The 15,677-nt window shown below is 36.5% G+C and overlaps 2 protein-coding genes across 5 annotated transcripts in view; one reads left to right on the top strand and one right to left on the bottom strand.

Annotated features, from left to right (window-relative positions):
* The window catches only part of znf827 (zinc finger protein 827), a 789,732-nt gene that overhangs the window by 309,239 nt on the left and 464,816 nt on the right, over positions 1–15,677 (top strand). The gene's annotated exons all lie outside the window — the stretch shown is intronic.
* hhip (hedgehog interacting protein) overlaps positions 12,376–15,677 on the bottom strand; it is a 220,362-nt gene continuing 217,060 nt past the window's right edge. For 3 of the 4 annotated variants that reach the window (XM_087235223.1, XM_087235224.1, XM_087235225.1), the window contains 2 exons: positions 14,757–14,905; positions 12,376–14,657 (listed from right to left, as the gene is read on the bottom strand). In XM_087235223.1, coding sequence (XP_087091349.1) covers positions 14,461–14,657; positions 14,757–14,905 — 346 coding nt within the window. In that variant the 3' untranslated portion in view covers positions 12,376–14,460. 4 annotated transcript variants of the gene reach the window in all.

Below are 15,677 nucleotides of genomic sequence, written 5' to 3'. Positions count from 1 at the left end.
ATCCCTTTAGCTGTCCAAAATTTGGGTCACTGAAAGAACTATAATAACTTGGACAAGGACTGCCACCATCTGTTTGCCTTAAAAAAAATCAAAAAAGCTTGCGTGCATGATGATTACTTGCAGGCAAGGCTTTGATCTGCTGCAGTTTATCCTGGAATGCCTTCACACTCCTTATATGGATTGATTTATGTCATTTGGACATACTGAATATGACATATTACTCAAATGTTGTGACATTTCAAAAAATCCTTCCCTTACAACCTGTTGACCTCATGTTGAAAGTCTATTATGTGAAGGGCAGAGGTCTCTGATGTGTTCAACAGGTGCCAGGGAGTGATGAACACAGCAGGGTCAGAGGTCAAAAGGAACTGGGCTTCTTCCAGGTGTTGGAGGCCATAGGTCAAGCCATGGGGTTCAGCGGGTGTGACAAGACACCTGCAGAGGGGCTGACGGGGCATCAGTGATGCATATCTTTGTGACACATTTGACACACCAGGGGTGGGGGACCAAAATGATGAGCTCCTGGGTGGGTCATAGATATAACATCTCAAAGGCAGGAAGACCCTTTGTTCATCTCCAATTCACTTTCCATGACATTCTATACAGGACACCTGCGGCAGTGGTGATTTATTGTATTCTTTCATTGATTACTTTGATCTATTCAGGACTGTTATGAGACAATTGTATGTATACATTGACAACAGAAATGCTTCTGACATGCTGTTACTCTTATTTTTATTGTCACATGTCTTGCTTTTATGTATTAGCAAAAAAGCAACAAAAAAGTCCAATAACTTTGTTTTCTTCACATTGTAATGAGAAGAGCTTCAGCAGAGGGAGCCTCTGTCTCATTCCATAAAGCACTTATTTCATCAACACAGTTAAATATGTTTCTCAATGAAAAGAGGTCTGGTTGCACCAGGGCTTTATAGAAACTCACAGTTTCAATGTTTTGTCAGTTTTTCTTTTTTAAGCAATATTTTTACTTTTTTAATTAGCAATAATGGGTTTGATGTGTGGGGGTTACCTGAAACAACAAAAGGTTGTGCTTTAACTGTAAACAGAAATGGAATATGAAATAAGTTTGGGTTCAATTGAATGGTTCTTACCCCTTATTATAAGCAAAAAAGCATGCGCTGTAATAAATCCATAATTTTAGGGTTTATTTCCGGCAGCTGGGGTGCTGAAAAAAAAGTAAAATAGCTGCCATTATATTACAGAAATTTACCGTAAATTAATAGATGTTAAATTACAATATTTACCAGAAATTTAAATTTAGGAAATTTCTGTAATTTATTATTCGTTATTTTACGTACCAATCAATATCAACAACCAGATCTATCAATAATTTTAATTTTTTAAATGTTGAAAGTGTCTAAAATAAGTTTTGATATTGCTTTGTGTAATGTTTATTCCCTATATTTGCTGTGCATTTTAATTGTTTATGTCATGCTGTTTCACTTCTGCTTTATTACATAGCTTATGCTGTAAGGATAACGCTTTTTTTAGCTTACTGAATTTAAAGCTTTTGTGAGGACTGTAGTTGCTAGCAAGTGGCAAGTTCAAATTTAATGGAAAGGGTATCAAGCCTCTTATTGGACATAATAATACCACTTAAATACAGTAATCAGGAGGAAAAGAGATGTGGAATATGAACCAATACCTTTTTTTTTTTTACTTATAACCAAATAGGTGTATACAAAATGGGGCTGTGTTTATATGACAATTAAGTAATTGGAAACAAAATTCTGATTTGAGATTTACAAATGTATTAGATCAACCATGAAATACCAAAGTCAATTATCAGGATGGTGTGGATAGAAAAACTGCCAGTAGTAGGAATTTTATTGTATAATTTACCTGATATTGTGTTCCAGTGGTGGGGAAAAAAGATTTGTGCGACCTGCGTTATTTCACTGATCATCCTTATGCTTATTGTCTGATGCCATTCTAGTCTTCTGTAGTATTTGTTTAATGATGTAACTGTACTATGAAAAAGAACAATACAATTTTCTTTTCATTTTCACAAGTAGAGACATTGGAAGAGTCACTACTTATTAAGCCAAATATATAGTCAACAGAAAGAACGAGGACCATCCATGTGGTATAAACAAGCTGTACAGGTAAGGGATTAATTATTGTCAAATTATTTTTTGGGTATTACAGACGGACATACTTTCTAGCCAATGGTAAAATGCAGCATAAAGAGTTTAAACTAGGCTTATGTAAAACTGTCTTGTGTAAAAATGTCTTGTTGCAATTAATTGCTGAAGCTTTAATCACAGCATATGCTATTATTATATTGACCAAAGATGCAAAGAATTTTAGTTTTAATAACAAAAAATTCATGAAAAATTTAAAAAATGTCAATTTCTTTATTGATATGAATATTTATTTTATCAGTAAGAAAAAAAGGTTTTAACTGCATTTAATAAAACAATTATGTATCTATCAGATTACAACTCTGATTTCAAAACCTTATTTAGTTTACTTTTTTATAATAAAAAGCTGTCTATTTCTTTATTTGTATAAATATTTAATAAAAAGCTAGATTATTCTTTATTGTATCAGATTACAACTATGATTTTATAACAGTTGCATTAAACAATAAGATTAATGATAGCTTTTAAGGTTACATCGTTTAGTTAAATGAGCAAATGTTAATTATTACATACTTAGTCCACATTAATGTACGATACCTCTATAAATGGTCAGATAATCAATGTAAACAAGTCAGATAAACAAGTGAAAATGTTAACCATTAAGCTAGTCAATTAAATATCCATGCATTTTGGCATTGATCAACGTTGCATATACTATACAAGGTGAATATCCTAACAAAGTAATAGTAAAAGATGAACAAATAAAGACAGTGTTTGAAGTGCCAACAATTTCAATACTGTTTATGTTCATTATCACAATAAATTGAATTATTAAGTATCAGCATATGTCTAGTTCAAACAGCTACAGTATGTACTAACATCGAACTGCACTTGCATATCTTACTACGGCTACTTACTACTATATTTTCTGTCTACAATGTAATGTAGTGCTGAAACTGTAATATTAACTGCATATGTGAATATCATGTAGCTCTATATTCATTTTTTAATAGTAAATAGCACAGGTTAAGATAAAGGCATGCAGACATATATGTAAAATTTTGCTTGCTGCAAAGGCTGTTGTGTATTATTTAATAACTTTAAAGACTATAGTTTTCTTTTACATTTAATTTCTGACATCCAAAAGCAATATTTACCATCATTTTAGCTCTGTCAAATACCGTAAGTAGCATATTTCTGTATATTCCCAATAACACAACCAGAAATGACATGAACCATACAGTTAATGAAGCGAACGATCTGCCTCAGCCCATACGTACATGCATACCATACATACTTAGATGCTACAGCACTGCAAAAAGCTACTGATTGCACCTTTAAAGAGTACACGTGTTCAGAGGCCTTAGGGTACACTCAGTGAAGAACATTTTCTTATGTCTAGCATTCAGGTAACTATTATGAATTTCTGTTGGACTTCAGACTCTTCAGACCAAACAATCATTTAGAGCAATAGTACACCCGAGCAGCATGAAGATAGCTCTAGTCTAGACATGTTTGAAACTATTTTAAACACAAAAATCAAAGTAATGGTCAAAGACATCCATCTAGCATGCTCCCACAGAAAATTATAATCCTGCCAAAAAGTATGCTGTTTGATGGTGAATATCTGCATTTTTGAGTATCTCAGTGTTGTCTGCTTCCAATGATTCAGTAGCCACATTTACATACATTAAATATCTGTTTATAGTCATATTAAAAGTTAAAAAATGGAGTATACCTAAAATATGAATAAAAAAAAATCAGATATATTTGTGCATAGGTGTCAGTCTGTCTTGAATATGTTTGCAACACTGATGTTTCTTTAAAGAACTTGTATTGCAACCCTCTGATTGACTAAAAATGCATACATGTAAATACAACCAGTGCAAGAGGAGGCTTTAATGAATGTGGATCAATTCAGATAAACTTTGTAAACTGTTTTTTGAATGAAAAAAAAATCCCACACTCTTTTCAGATCTCTTTTCAGCCAGACTTCTTTATAACACATGAACATGTCAAAGCGCCTCAAGAGACTGTGTTGATTGACACTTGCTATGTGGCATTCATAGTGAGACAATATTACAGTACAAAGCATAACATTGCAATAATAACTAGCACAAACAACTTAACAATTACTGTTAGAACAGCTTCGTTGCACTAATTTATAAAGGTGCACAAACTAAACTAAATTAAACTGGCATTATAATAACAAAATCTATCAAAAACAAATCAAGCCATGCATTAACTATGAAAAAAACCCAACCTGGGTTAATTCTACTATAAGCTTTTAGATCTTCTTTTTCTTTGCAATTCTTTTCAATAGCTCTGCACATATACTGTAAAATTATTTAGAAGTAGTATCAGTTGTATAGCTGTATGTGTACAGTTGTATACAGTATGTGGACCTGTGTGAGCATGGTTCAAATCTTTAGTAAAATGATAGATTTTTGATGTAGTTAGTTGAATATTCAATAAATTAGTTGATAGATTATTCCAACACAATATTATTGCAATTTGTAAATTTTTGATTTTGTGGCTAATTAGTTTTTGTACAATTTAGCATTATTTGCTCATATCCTAATGACGGTTGGGTAGGGGTTGGATTGGCTGCCATACTTTTTAAAAACAAACATTTTAGTATGACCGAACTTGTATGAATTAAACTGTACTAATCAGTATAAATGTATTAATTTCTTGGAGCCCTTTACTCATCTGATGTTATCAGTTTGAGGCAGTAAACTAAGAATTATTATATAAATTAGAAGTACTTTATGGAGTACCACAGGGCTCGGTTCTTAGACCATTGCTTTTCATATTGTATATGCTACCAGAGTTTGTTTTTAATGCATTTACTGTGGATATACATATGATGTCATGCTCTGTATCTTATCAGGGCCTTACTGGTTGACTAATATCTTTCTAACTTCTAAATTCAGAGGAATTTTTATTAAAACAAAATGTAGAATTATGTGATTCTCCTAAATAATTTTCAGATATTTGAAATTAGAATTTACTCAATGTGTAATTTGGTGGCAATTTCTAATTTAAGGGCCACATCTCTAGCATTTTGTGATATTGCCTCTTCATTTTTGTAACTGCTATGTCACAATGTCCATTGTGTAAAGTGCTAAATAGATTTGTCCCAAATTTGTACTTTTACCACATCCCTCTAGTTCAGATATACGGAACAATAATATTAATAGATCAATGGATAAAATATGAACTGATGCAGGTTACTTGAGGATGATTAATTTATTTTCAACATGCACATCTGGTTCATGGTGGACAAGACCATGGTCCGATCTGGATGTTTCCCATTAAGGATGTGTGTGTTTGTGGATTTCGCTTCATGTTTATCAGGAGCGTGTGTGGGCTGTCAGTTTTGACTGTTATCCCTTCAGATTCGCTATGCAGCTTGTAAACTCTAGATTCTCAGAGAGTTGACAGACAGTAAGGCAACTTACACAGACAACAGCAACACAAGAAATCATCACGCACATCATGGTCCAGCTATGCTTGGCCTCATTAACCAGCCTGATACACAAAAGAGCCATTGTAAACACAACGCGCTTGAGTCATAAGCACATACTGTGCTGATTAAGTTCTGTCGCGAGGAGTATAACACACACACACACACACACACACAAATTAGACTATCACATTGATAAAGAAATGTACAAATAATTTATTTAACAGTGGCTTTCTTTTTTTAGTTTAAATCAAGTTAAATATTTATATAAACTACTTTAAAAAGAATGCTGTGTGATTTTTTTTAAATATATATTTGCACTGTCAGCTTGTATGCATTTAATTGACCAAACGGGGCAGTAAATATCAAGCATATACTTTTTATTTCCCACAGAACACTGAAGAAAATAGCTTTCAATACATCTGTTTTGTCCATAAAAGCCATTGTATGGATGAGCTATATATTTTATATAAGATAAATTTTTATTTGTGCATGAGTGAAGATGAGTAAATGGTGACAGAATTGTCACATTAACTATTTTTTTAAGTTTGTATATTGGATAGAAGTAATACAAATCTACAGAATATTAAACAAGGTCACTGAAATGAAGTAATGTTCAGTGAAATTGTTTGCAGGTCTTGCATGAACATTTTATCATTTCACTGGTGCCCGAAAATGTAAAGGTGAGGAAAATCCACTTTAACAGATGACTTTGGAAGTGCACATCTTTAAGCCAAAGCTCATCTCTTCCTTTGATCATTGTGCAGAAGGCTGGACTGTGGCTTTTGATGTAGCATGTTGAGTTTTTAGTTAGGTAAGCTCACGAGGCCTCACAGATCTCATGCGTAGAAACACAGCAATTTGCCAAGATGAATGACCGTTTGCACAGGTTAATATAACAATACGCTATGCAAGTACCGTCATAAAACATTTGCGTAGCTTGTTTTAATGTGTTTGGGAAAATTTGCAGCCACAGTTTGAAAAAATGCCTCAACATGGAAACTTTTACCTAGGTGGTCCCATTCTGTTGATACCAATTGTTTACTAAGCCCTGCTAAGGATCGTGGTACAGGAAGATGGACAAAAAAGACAAAGTGTCTCATTGCACAAACGCATGAGAGCAATGCCACACACACACACACACACACACACATACACATGCATGCACGCGCGCACACACAAACTCCAAATTGGCATGCAAACCAAAGTCCTCGACACCCATCCCCCCTCTCTATCATTCTCTCATCCTGACATCTACCTGTCTCCTCCTGCCAATCTCCAGTCCTTGCCCTTGGATGGGGCTGGGTGTGTGTTTACATGACAGATTGGGCCCCAGTGGGAACCGTAATTGCATCATTTCATGGATGCGAGTCAGGAGTGGAGATCCAAGGCTTTCTTAGCTAATCTGCCATATGCAATGTGCTAGGGCATTGGACAAAAGAGGTTAGTTCTGTAAAGAGAAGTAAAGCCTGGAAGAAAACATGGACCTGTTGACATGTAGAGTATAGCTTTATAGCTCAAGTCTTTGTTCTGGTGGCATTTTTAAGGTTAATGATTCTATTCCCAAAAATAAAAATATTTGCTGTATGTAATCCCATGTTGTTCTATACTCAATAATCTATTTGTTGTTTTTCTCCATACAGTGGTAATCTTCGAGATAAAAAAGGACACTCAAAGTAGTTTTTATATTTTTGAGATTCAGTGACTTGATACAGCATCATGACAGCATCACTCAAGGACCAATGAGTTTACTTTGTCTTTACAATGGCACATGATCTATAAACACCCCAATATTAAAATCGATGTACAAATTGGGGTTACGTCATGTAGAAACATAAATATAAAGGTTGTTTGGAGTTCATTTCAGGAGTTTGAAACACATTTCCGAGCTGTGCCATTATGTGTCTGTCTATCATGTGATTGCGCAATAGGTTGGTGGTAGGTTAAAATCTTCTCCAGTTCATATTCTCATAATTATAAACAGATTTTTGCTATAAAGCAGATCTGGTGTAATTCTAACTGAAAGCAATGTCATGTTTAATAGTTACTGAAGTGCAAATAGCAAATCAGTTAACTTTATAACATGCAATATAAACAAACAAATATGTTACTTCATGCCTGATTCCATAAAATTAGTGTGGATGCTCTAGCCTTTCTATTTTTATTCTATTCGTTGTAATGTAATGTAGTGTGTATTTATATAGCACATTTATTGTGTATGGCCATACACCTAAAGCGCTTCACAATCATGAGGGGGTGGGGGGTCTCTTCGCACCTCCACCGGTGTGCAGCTCCACATGAATGATGTGACGACAGCCACAGGACAACAACCCCAGCGCTCACCACACACCAGATATAAGAGGAGTGGAGAGACAGTAATAGAGCCAATTGAGTGGATGGGAATAACTTCCGTTGAAAGCTTAAGGTGACTATTTTTGATTTTATAAGGTTTCTTTTACAGCATTGATGATGTAATAGAATACAAATATAATCAGTTCAATAGACTTCAGCATCCATTCGGTTGTTAAAGCATAAAAAGAGACAAAAAGAAAAAAGTTTAAACGCAGGCGCCGTCATTAGCAACAGGGTATCACAAAAACTCCATTGATAATACTGGGGTTAAAATTAATTTCCATATTTTAAAGACATGGCATGAAAGAAATATATTTATAAATATAAATTAATATTTAATACTGTGCTTCTTGTTTGGTCTAAAGTCCACTTTATATAATACCTCAGCCAGGTAGTGAAGATTGCTGTTTTTTTTTTTAGTAAATGTGGAAATGTGACCTTAAACGCAGCAATTTTGTATGGGATGACAATTAACTGGAATTTAAAAGGCCAAGTGCATATACACCATTGGGAGGCCATTATCGGTAAGGCCTGATGGAGGGAATTTGGCCAGGATACCGGGGTTTACACTCCTACTCTTAACAAGAATTCTCATCTCATAACAGCGCTCACTGACAGTAGTGTCCCCTTCTTCACTTTACTGGGGCATTAGGACTCACATAGACTACCGGTCGAGTGCCCCCTTAGCTTTAGTGAGTAACCAGTCTTCAGCTGTAGTATAATATGTCTGTGGCTAATGGTTATCACTAGGTCAGTCATTGTAATTTCGAGAGTGCTGCATTTATATGATGCATGTTACCACTTTAACTTTGCAGCCTGTAGTATGTTGCCGTTGGTCAATGTTAGCAGCATGAAATTTTTTTTTTGTTGTTGTTGTTCTTTTGTTTTTGGCAAATTATAAATAGATTACATATTCAGTTGAGAAAGTAGCTGGCTTTTATAATCACTGAAAAGCCGCCATCAAACATTTTCCAATTTTCTTTCATGTGTTTTATTTTGCCACTTGAAATTTTTGGGCCTCATTGACTTCCATTATATGGACAAAAAAAAGTTCTTACAATTCACACAAATTTGGGTGAGTAATTGTCAACGGAATGTTAATATAGGGTGAACTATCTCTTTAAGGAGGTGGCTGAAGGCAGACTACTGATGCATGTTTGTTCTAATTTTGAGGGTGTGTTGTGATCCATAACTTCATCAGTGTGGCTGTGAGGGAGTCTGCCTTCCACACTCATGACCACACGCACACACTTCAGCGGTAGTCCGCTCTGACCCGGTCACATAAAAAATATGAGGTAATAGAATACTTTGCTAAAGCACGGGTGCGATAAAAGTAGACGTGAGTGAGGGTGTGTGTGTGTGTGTGTGTGCTCTCTTTAATAGATTAAGTATGGCCTTCTTGGAAGTTTATCGATATACACATATTCACATATACAGTATAGATAAAGCATTATGTCCTTATCTTTTGTCCTTCTCTTATCTAAGGCCATTATCTGCCTGATAATTCTTTATTCTGTGTATATGATATTATAAGTGAGTTTTCCAACCATCAGAGTTTTGCAAATATTTAGTATACAGACTCGTCATGTTTATGCTGAGTGCCGGGTTACACTGTTTATGAAATATAGCCAGCAAAGGCCCTTTAGGGAAGAGAAAGAAAACCATTCCAAATGAAAAGTAATGATTCATGCCACAGATAGTATATAAACTCAAATATACCCCTATCAGCCTGGCTCCCCAACACGATTTTGATTGGCTCCGAACAAAGCACAGACAACTTAGTATTGCATTACTCCAAATACATTGGGGTGACTATGGTGATCTGGGTGGTCCTCATTCATTATTATAATGACCACTCAACCTGATTGATGTTTGGAGATGGAATTTAATAACGCTGTCAACCTACACTCAACATCCAGAGCTTCGTTTGTGAAGCTTCCAGTAGAGATTTCCAGAGGACGGGACTGAATGATGTGTTTGTGGTTGTTGTTGTGGGATGCCATGTCATGCACTCATTCAAATGTGCTACTTTTATCTAAGGTCACGTTTCCACAGCAGCAGACGAATATGGTTGTCAGTTTAATATTTTAGTGTTTAAACTACAGATGCCCAAAGTTGGCCCATTGTAACCTTTCATTTTGCCCACCATCCCAACTGAAAGGAGAGAGAGAATGATGGAGAGGATTGCGTGTCGCCCAATTGCATGAAACTCTGGAGGAAATGTGGGTAGCGTGGTGACGCAATTATGTTAATTTAATTATGTGCTATAACATGTAAGTGAGATCATATAAGGAACATTCAAAAAGCAACTCATGTAAACACCTTCCGCATATTATTGTCTTATTCAGATTAAGGTAAATAATTTGATTACTGATGTTTATGTAACTGTAGTCAGTGTGTGAATATAGCCTCTAATTGTAAAAATGTATTCATTCTTTTTTTTTAAATCACACTTGATGAAAACAGTTTGTACATGTCATCAAAGGAGGAAAGTCCCACCCAATAGTGATGATCTCTCCCTCATTAGCATAGACAGTCCTGAGTGAGAAGCAGTCATCCGCCATAAGAGTTTTTACTGTCAGTGATTGAGGCATTATAAATGTGGAGTTTTAGGATGCACAAATGAACACTACAGTCTCTGTAGATTACCAATTTGGAGCCTCTTTTTTTGTTGTTGACATTTTCACTTTTAACAGAGATATCATTAGGGCTGTTTCAAATCTGCTGGTATGCTAATGCATGGGTGTTTATAGCTCCACCCTCTATTAAAAAAGAAGGTCGGAAGCATTATCTCATTTGAATTGAAAGTGACAGTCACTAAAAAGGCTAAATATGAATAGAAATCTGTAAAAGAATAGTATCAGAGAGTTATTTGTGTTTTTTTTTTTTTTGGGGCGGGGGGGGGGTGGGGGGGGGGGTAGACACTTTACTTTAGGGACATCAGAGACTAGAATGATTGGCATAATAAGTCCCCTTTAAAGGGTGATGAAACCTCGACTGAATTATGCGAGACCATATTGATGTGTGTTGAACATCAGTTTAAACAATGTTAGCATTAATTGCAGGGAAAAGCTGAATATATTTGAGGTTTTCTCTCGTCACTGGTGCTGTTGTAGCATAGGACTGCGGGGACTTCAATGATTTGTTGATGTCTAATTATTTTTCATGAGAGAGAGGGTTTTCTTATCCTATGAGAAGACACTGCTTCTGAATTATCCAGTCAAGCTGTGAGACCGTGGAGTCTTAACCACTTGCAGTTTTACCCACCGGGCACGGTGCTTAAATTCTCTCCTACCATTAACTGCATGAAGACTAGGCTTCAGGTATGCAGGTAGATCACTTTTGAAGGGTAGTTAGTGGAGGAAGCTCCAAGTTGTGGTTGCACAAGCTTTCACTCACAGTCTGTGGTATTTTCTTATGTTTGATGTTGCAAACTTTGCTGAATAAGCAAGTTAAAAGAGAGTATTAAAATTAATATAAATATAAAAAAGATGATAATATGATAAAATGTTTCTGTTCCATAGTGTTTAACTTGTGACCAAGTTTGTTTTTTTGTTACAAATGACATGAAAAAACGTGATGCATCAAGCTGAACAAAAGTTGAGTTGAGTTGGTAAAAGATTACGTGGACACTGATGGCTCAGAAGAGGCTGGTGCTTATGGCAATCGTTCCTATCATCAAAGAATCCTTTTTTTTTATTTGTTTTTGAACATGTCATCAAAATTCAAGGGTAGGTTAATACACTTGGGCTGCGTCCGAAACCACCTACTACTCAGTAGCTCCTGCATTTGAATTTAAACGTACTATTGGGCCGTTAGAAAAGTATGTTCTATACAGTATGAACGTAAAAAGTATGAATGGAATTCGGATGTACGACATCTGCCATTTTTTCATGTTCACGTGACCTGCCTGCGTCAATTGCGTCGCTTTACTCCCATTCATGAATTCGCTCGCGGGGCATCATGGGATAGCGCAGCATGCATGGGATGCGCACTCTAGAATCTCGCCGGAAGTAGTAAGTCATCCGGGTACTTCTCGCATACCGTTTTTCGAATTCTATGAATTCAGACATACTACCGGCTCGCATACTGATTTTAGCGTACTACATAGTATGGAAGTATGCGGTTTCGGACACTGCCTTGGTGTGCTATTGCTGTAATGAATATTAGTAAGTTAAGCACGTTTGGCATTAACTGCCATAAGCACAGAGAACTGCTGTAAAGAATATCAGTCCGCCATACTGAAAGCTGTTTACCTGTAACATATTGACAACCTTTAGTTCATTTAAAAGTCATGGCCAGATGCATTTTGAGGTTGTGTGAGATTTAAAGCGACTTGTTGCACATTGGTGTGTAGCACTTGAGGATTTTACCACTTCAGATTTCTGAAAAACAGCTTAATTGTAATATTAGATTACACATAAGAGAAAAAAAGAAAAAGAGTCATTCAAGTTCTCAAACATGCTATACACTTTAATAAACATATTGATATTTCTGAGAAGAACCCAAGATAAACCTAGTTATTTACAATAAATGACCATATTTCTTCACATAAACAGTAAAAACATTGTAGACAACTTAAATAACTTTAAGGCATAACTACTTAAATAATAAAGGAAACAGGGTTACTCTATTCACATCACACCTTCCCAGCAGCTCCAATGCAGGTTTCACATTAAGTGCTAAAATAACAGAGTAGATTTACAGCATGGATTCCGTACATGCACTGAACAGAACATGATAAACGCACGGGGATTGTTATTGATCATACTGAATATGTCTGATTTTAGAGGGGGATGTAAACCTTCAATGACAAAAATCACATCAAAAAGGGCTCAATGAAACATGTAAATAAGGACCTCATTGACAACAAATGAGTATAAAGTTGAACAGGGGTCCAATTGTTGTCTAGATGTAGTCTTATCAGTTATTCAGTGATAGAACCGCTGTCGATGAGGTAATTTTCTGAAGTATGGGATGATTTCTGCTTGATTTATAGTGCATTTTGTAGAAGAGAGCTCATTTAAGAGAGCTTAACCAACAACATCTGAAAGTAAAGGGATGCTATGGAGTCTTAATGATGCAAAGCATATTTAACATCACCTATTCGTTTAAGAGCTGGCTGACTAAAATGATAGTCTCAAATTATAGCTTGAACTTTGTTTTATAGAAATGTCACATTGTTGGAAGGAAAGATCTATGGTTGTGTTTTTTTTTCAGTCTAAGCACTCTTGAAAGTAAGAGAACACTGTTATAGCTTTAAGTTAAGATTTTTATAGATGTCAAACCTGTATATCTATAAGTAAAATACATAAATGAATTTACAGGCTTAATGCAAAACTGCTCCTCTCCCATATATTATTCCTTAAAAAAAATAAACCCTCTATTAAAACAATGGCAAATCTAAGCAGTACTTTGTAGAGTACTATATGAAATGTACACCAGTCACCAGTCATGTTCCCTTTTGTATATGACAAAACTGAATAGGGTTTGGTGTTAAATGGAGAACTTAAAACATAATCTGTGAAGTCAATGTAAGACAAAAACGATAGTAGTAGCTAAAATTGCCTCACGAGGGTTTTCCATTTATAAAAACAAGCTTCTGTGCTTTACATCACACAAAAGATGATAGATGAACAATTTAAAATATGATAAAGGATACAATTTGCAATGAAAGCAGCGTGCATGGCCATGAAAAACTACAGGAAATAGGTTAACTGATACTGCAATTTTTCCTCTCGAGGGTAGTTTCTCCCTGCAAACCAGTCGTCTTTAACTCGTGTATTAAGTTAATCAAAGTGACTGTCCAAACATTCTTTAAAGATTGATTTCACTTGACTTTTTCTTCTAAATGAAACATCAACAGGAATCAACCAATATTCAGTTTTGCAGGATCCTCATTGATCCTTTCAACAATTGTATCAAGAAATAGATGACCTTTTTTAGCAAATCCGGTTTTAAACTGCAAGTAAACTGGCATCAAGTCCCATCAATATGATTCTCCAGTTCTACACAGAGCAAGTCTGTTGTACGGTTTTGCTGCTGTACTGACAGCTCCTTCCTCTCCGTTCTTAGAACAATCTGTGGCAGTGAGTTTCTTTATGGTGCAGTTCAGTTTGATAGACTGTCCACTTGAAGCGTTGTTGACACCCTAATATCCCAATTGTTGGGGTCGGTCTGAACATCCGAGGTGGGGCTTCCAGTGCTTTGAGACCTCTTGCGGGGACACTTGACCTTACACACCAAACAGAGGAGCACTGTGTTCATCTCCAACATGCGACCCCCTTTGGCTAAGTGTGTTGAGGTTCCTTTGGACACCATGTTATTGTTTTATGTGTGTGTTTGTGGGAGTGCAGATGGTGTAGGGGAGCATGGAGATATCAAAGCCTGTGGCTCATGAAACAGAACAGTGGTGGGAGAGGAGGATCAGGTGAGGGGCAGTTGGAGATTTGGGGATGGTGTACTGAAGGCAAACTCTGAACGGCCTTCGTAACATTGCCAAATGGTGAAGAGCGAGTCAGCTTCCTGCCTTGCTTTTTAAACAATATAACTAGTGAGGTCCAGCAGGTAAGTCGTCATGTCAATGATGTGCTCCAGGATGCTGTCTTTCTCACCGTCCCCTTTTGTCCCTCGCTCTCCTTTACTGCACTGGTTGCCAGAAAAACCTTCCTTGCAGAGACACTTGTTGGGCTCCACACAGACCCCGCCATTGCGACAAGCCAGTTCACACTTGGCTAAAAACAGAAATACAGAAACATGAAATTTGCTGAACAACCTTTGAAGGAAACTTTGAAATCAATGACAGAAAAAAGTGCTGGGATTGGCTCTTGTACCTCGTAAGCAGAAGGGGCCCTCCCAGCCTGCATTGCAGCAGCACTTGCCAGTTGGTGTACAGTGGCCGTTCTTGCATTCACGTGAACAAGCAGTGCTTAGCATCTCTGGATCTTCTACTGGTCTTCTGCACTCCTTTGGAACTTGTGGTCTGCAAGAGGCAGAGGGCATTGGTGGTCAACTAATAGTCTGATTTTCTTTTTCTACTTACAGGCATGTATTCTTTGCAATTTTAAAATGAAACCAATTCCAACTGTGCAAATGTGTACTAGTGAAGGAAATTCTAGAAGGACTAGAAGTCATTCAGAAACACTTTGGCAGCCTTGTTTTCCTTTATGTATTCTAAAGGCTGGTTTATACTTCTGTGTTGAGTGATCGTCGCGACCCACAGCACCTGCCTTGCGCATAGTCGTGCATTTATACTTCTGCCGCTGTTTGTCTCGCTCTGCAATAACACATCTGAAATGCTAGCAGCAGGTTTTTATGTTGTATGAGTTGTGATTTTCGCAGGTGTTTTGTTTTTTTCTAAAACTCGCTCATTCAGAGGTGGGAACAACAAACGTGCAACAACTTTAATCATAAGCTAAACACAAAACAAACAAAAGTTTCCATCTGGAGCTCCTCCACAGGACTCAACACTTGTAAACACTCATTCTACAGGGATCGCAGCTATCAGCAACGCTCACACATCTACCAAGCTGACCAATCACAGAGCTTGCACTATGCATCGTTGCAGCATGTAGTTACATTTTTTTGAGGTGCGCATGGAGGGCTATGTGACCCTGCGAGAGCTGCAATGGATCATATGGGTAACACAGAAGTATAAATCAGCTCTAAATGAACACATGTACAGTAGGTAAAACACAGAAAAATCAGCCAAAGGCAAACTCTTGATTGTATTCAGAACACTGATTAAAACACTG

Source organism: Danio rerio, chromosome 1, assembly GCF_052040795.2.
Source record: "Danio rerio strain M-AB ecotype USA chromosome 1, GRCz13ab, whole genome shotgun sequence".
NCBI lineage: Eukaryota > Metazoa > Chordata > Actinopteri > Cypriniformes > Danionidae > Danio > Danio rerio.
The sequence above is the reverse complement of the archived record's forward strand: the minus strand, read 5'-3'. Positions and strand labels throughout refer to the sequence as shown.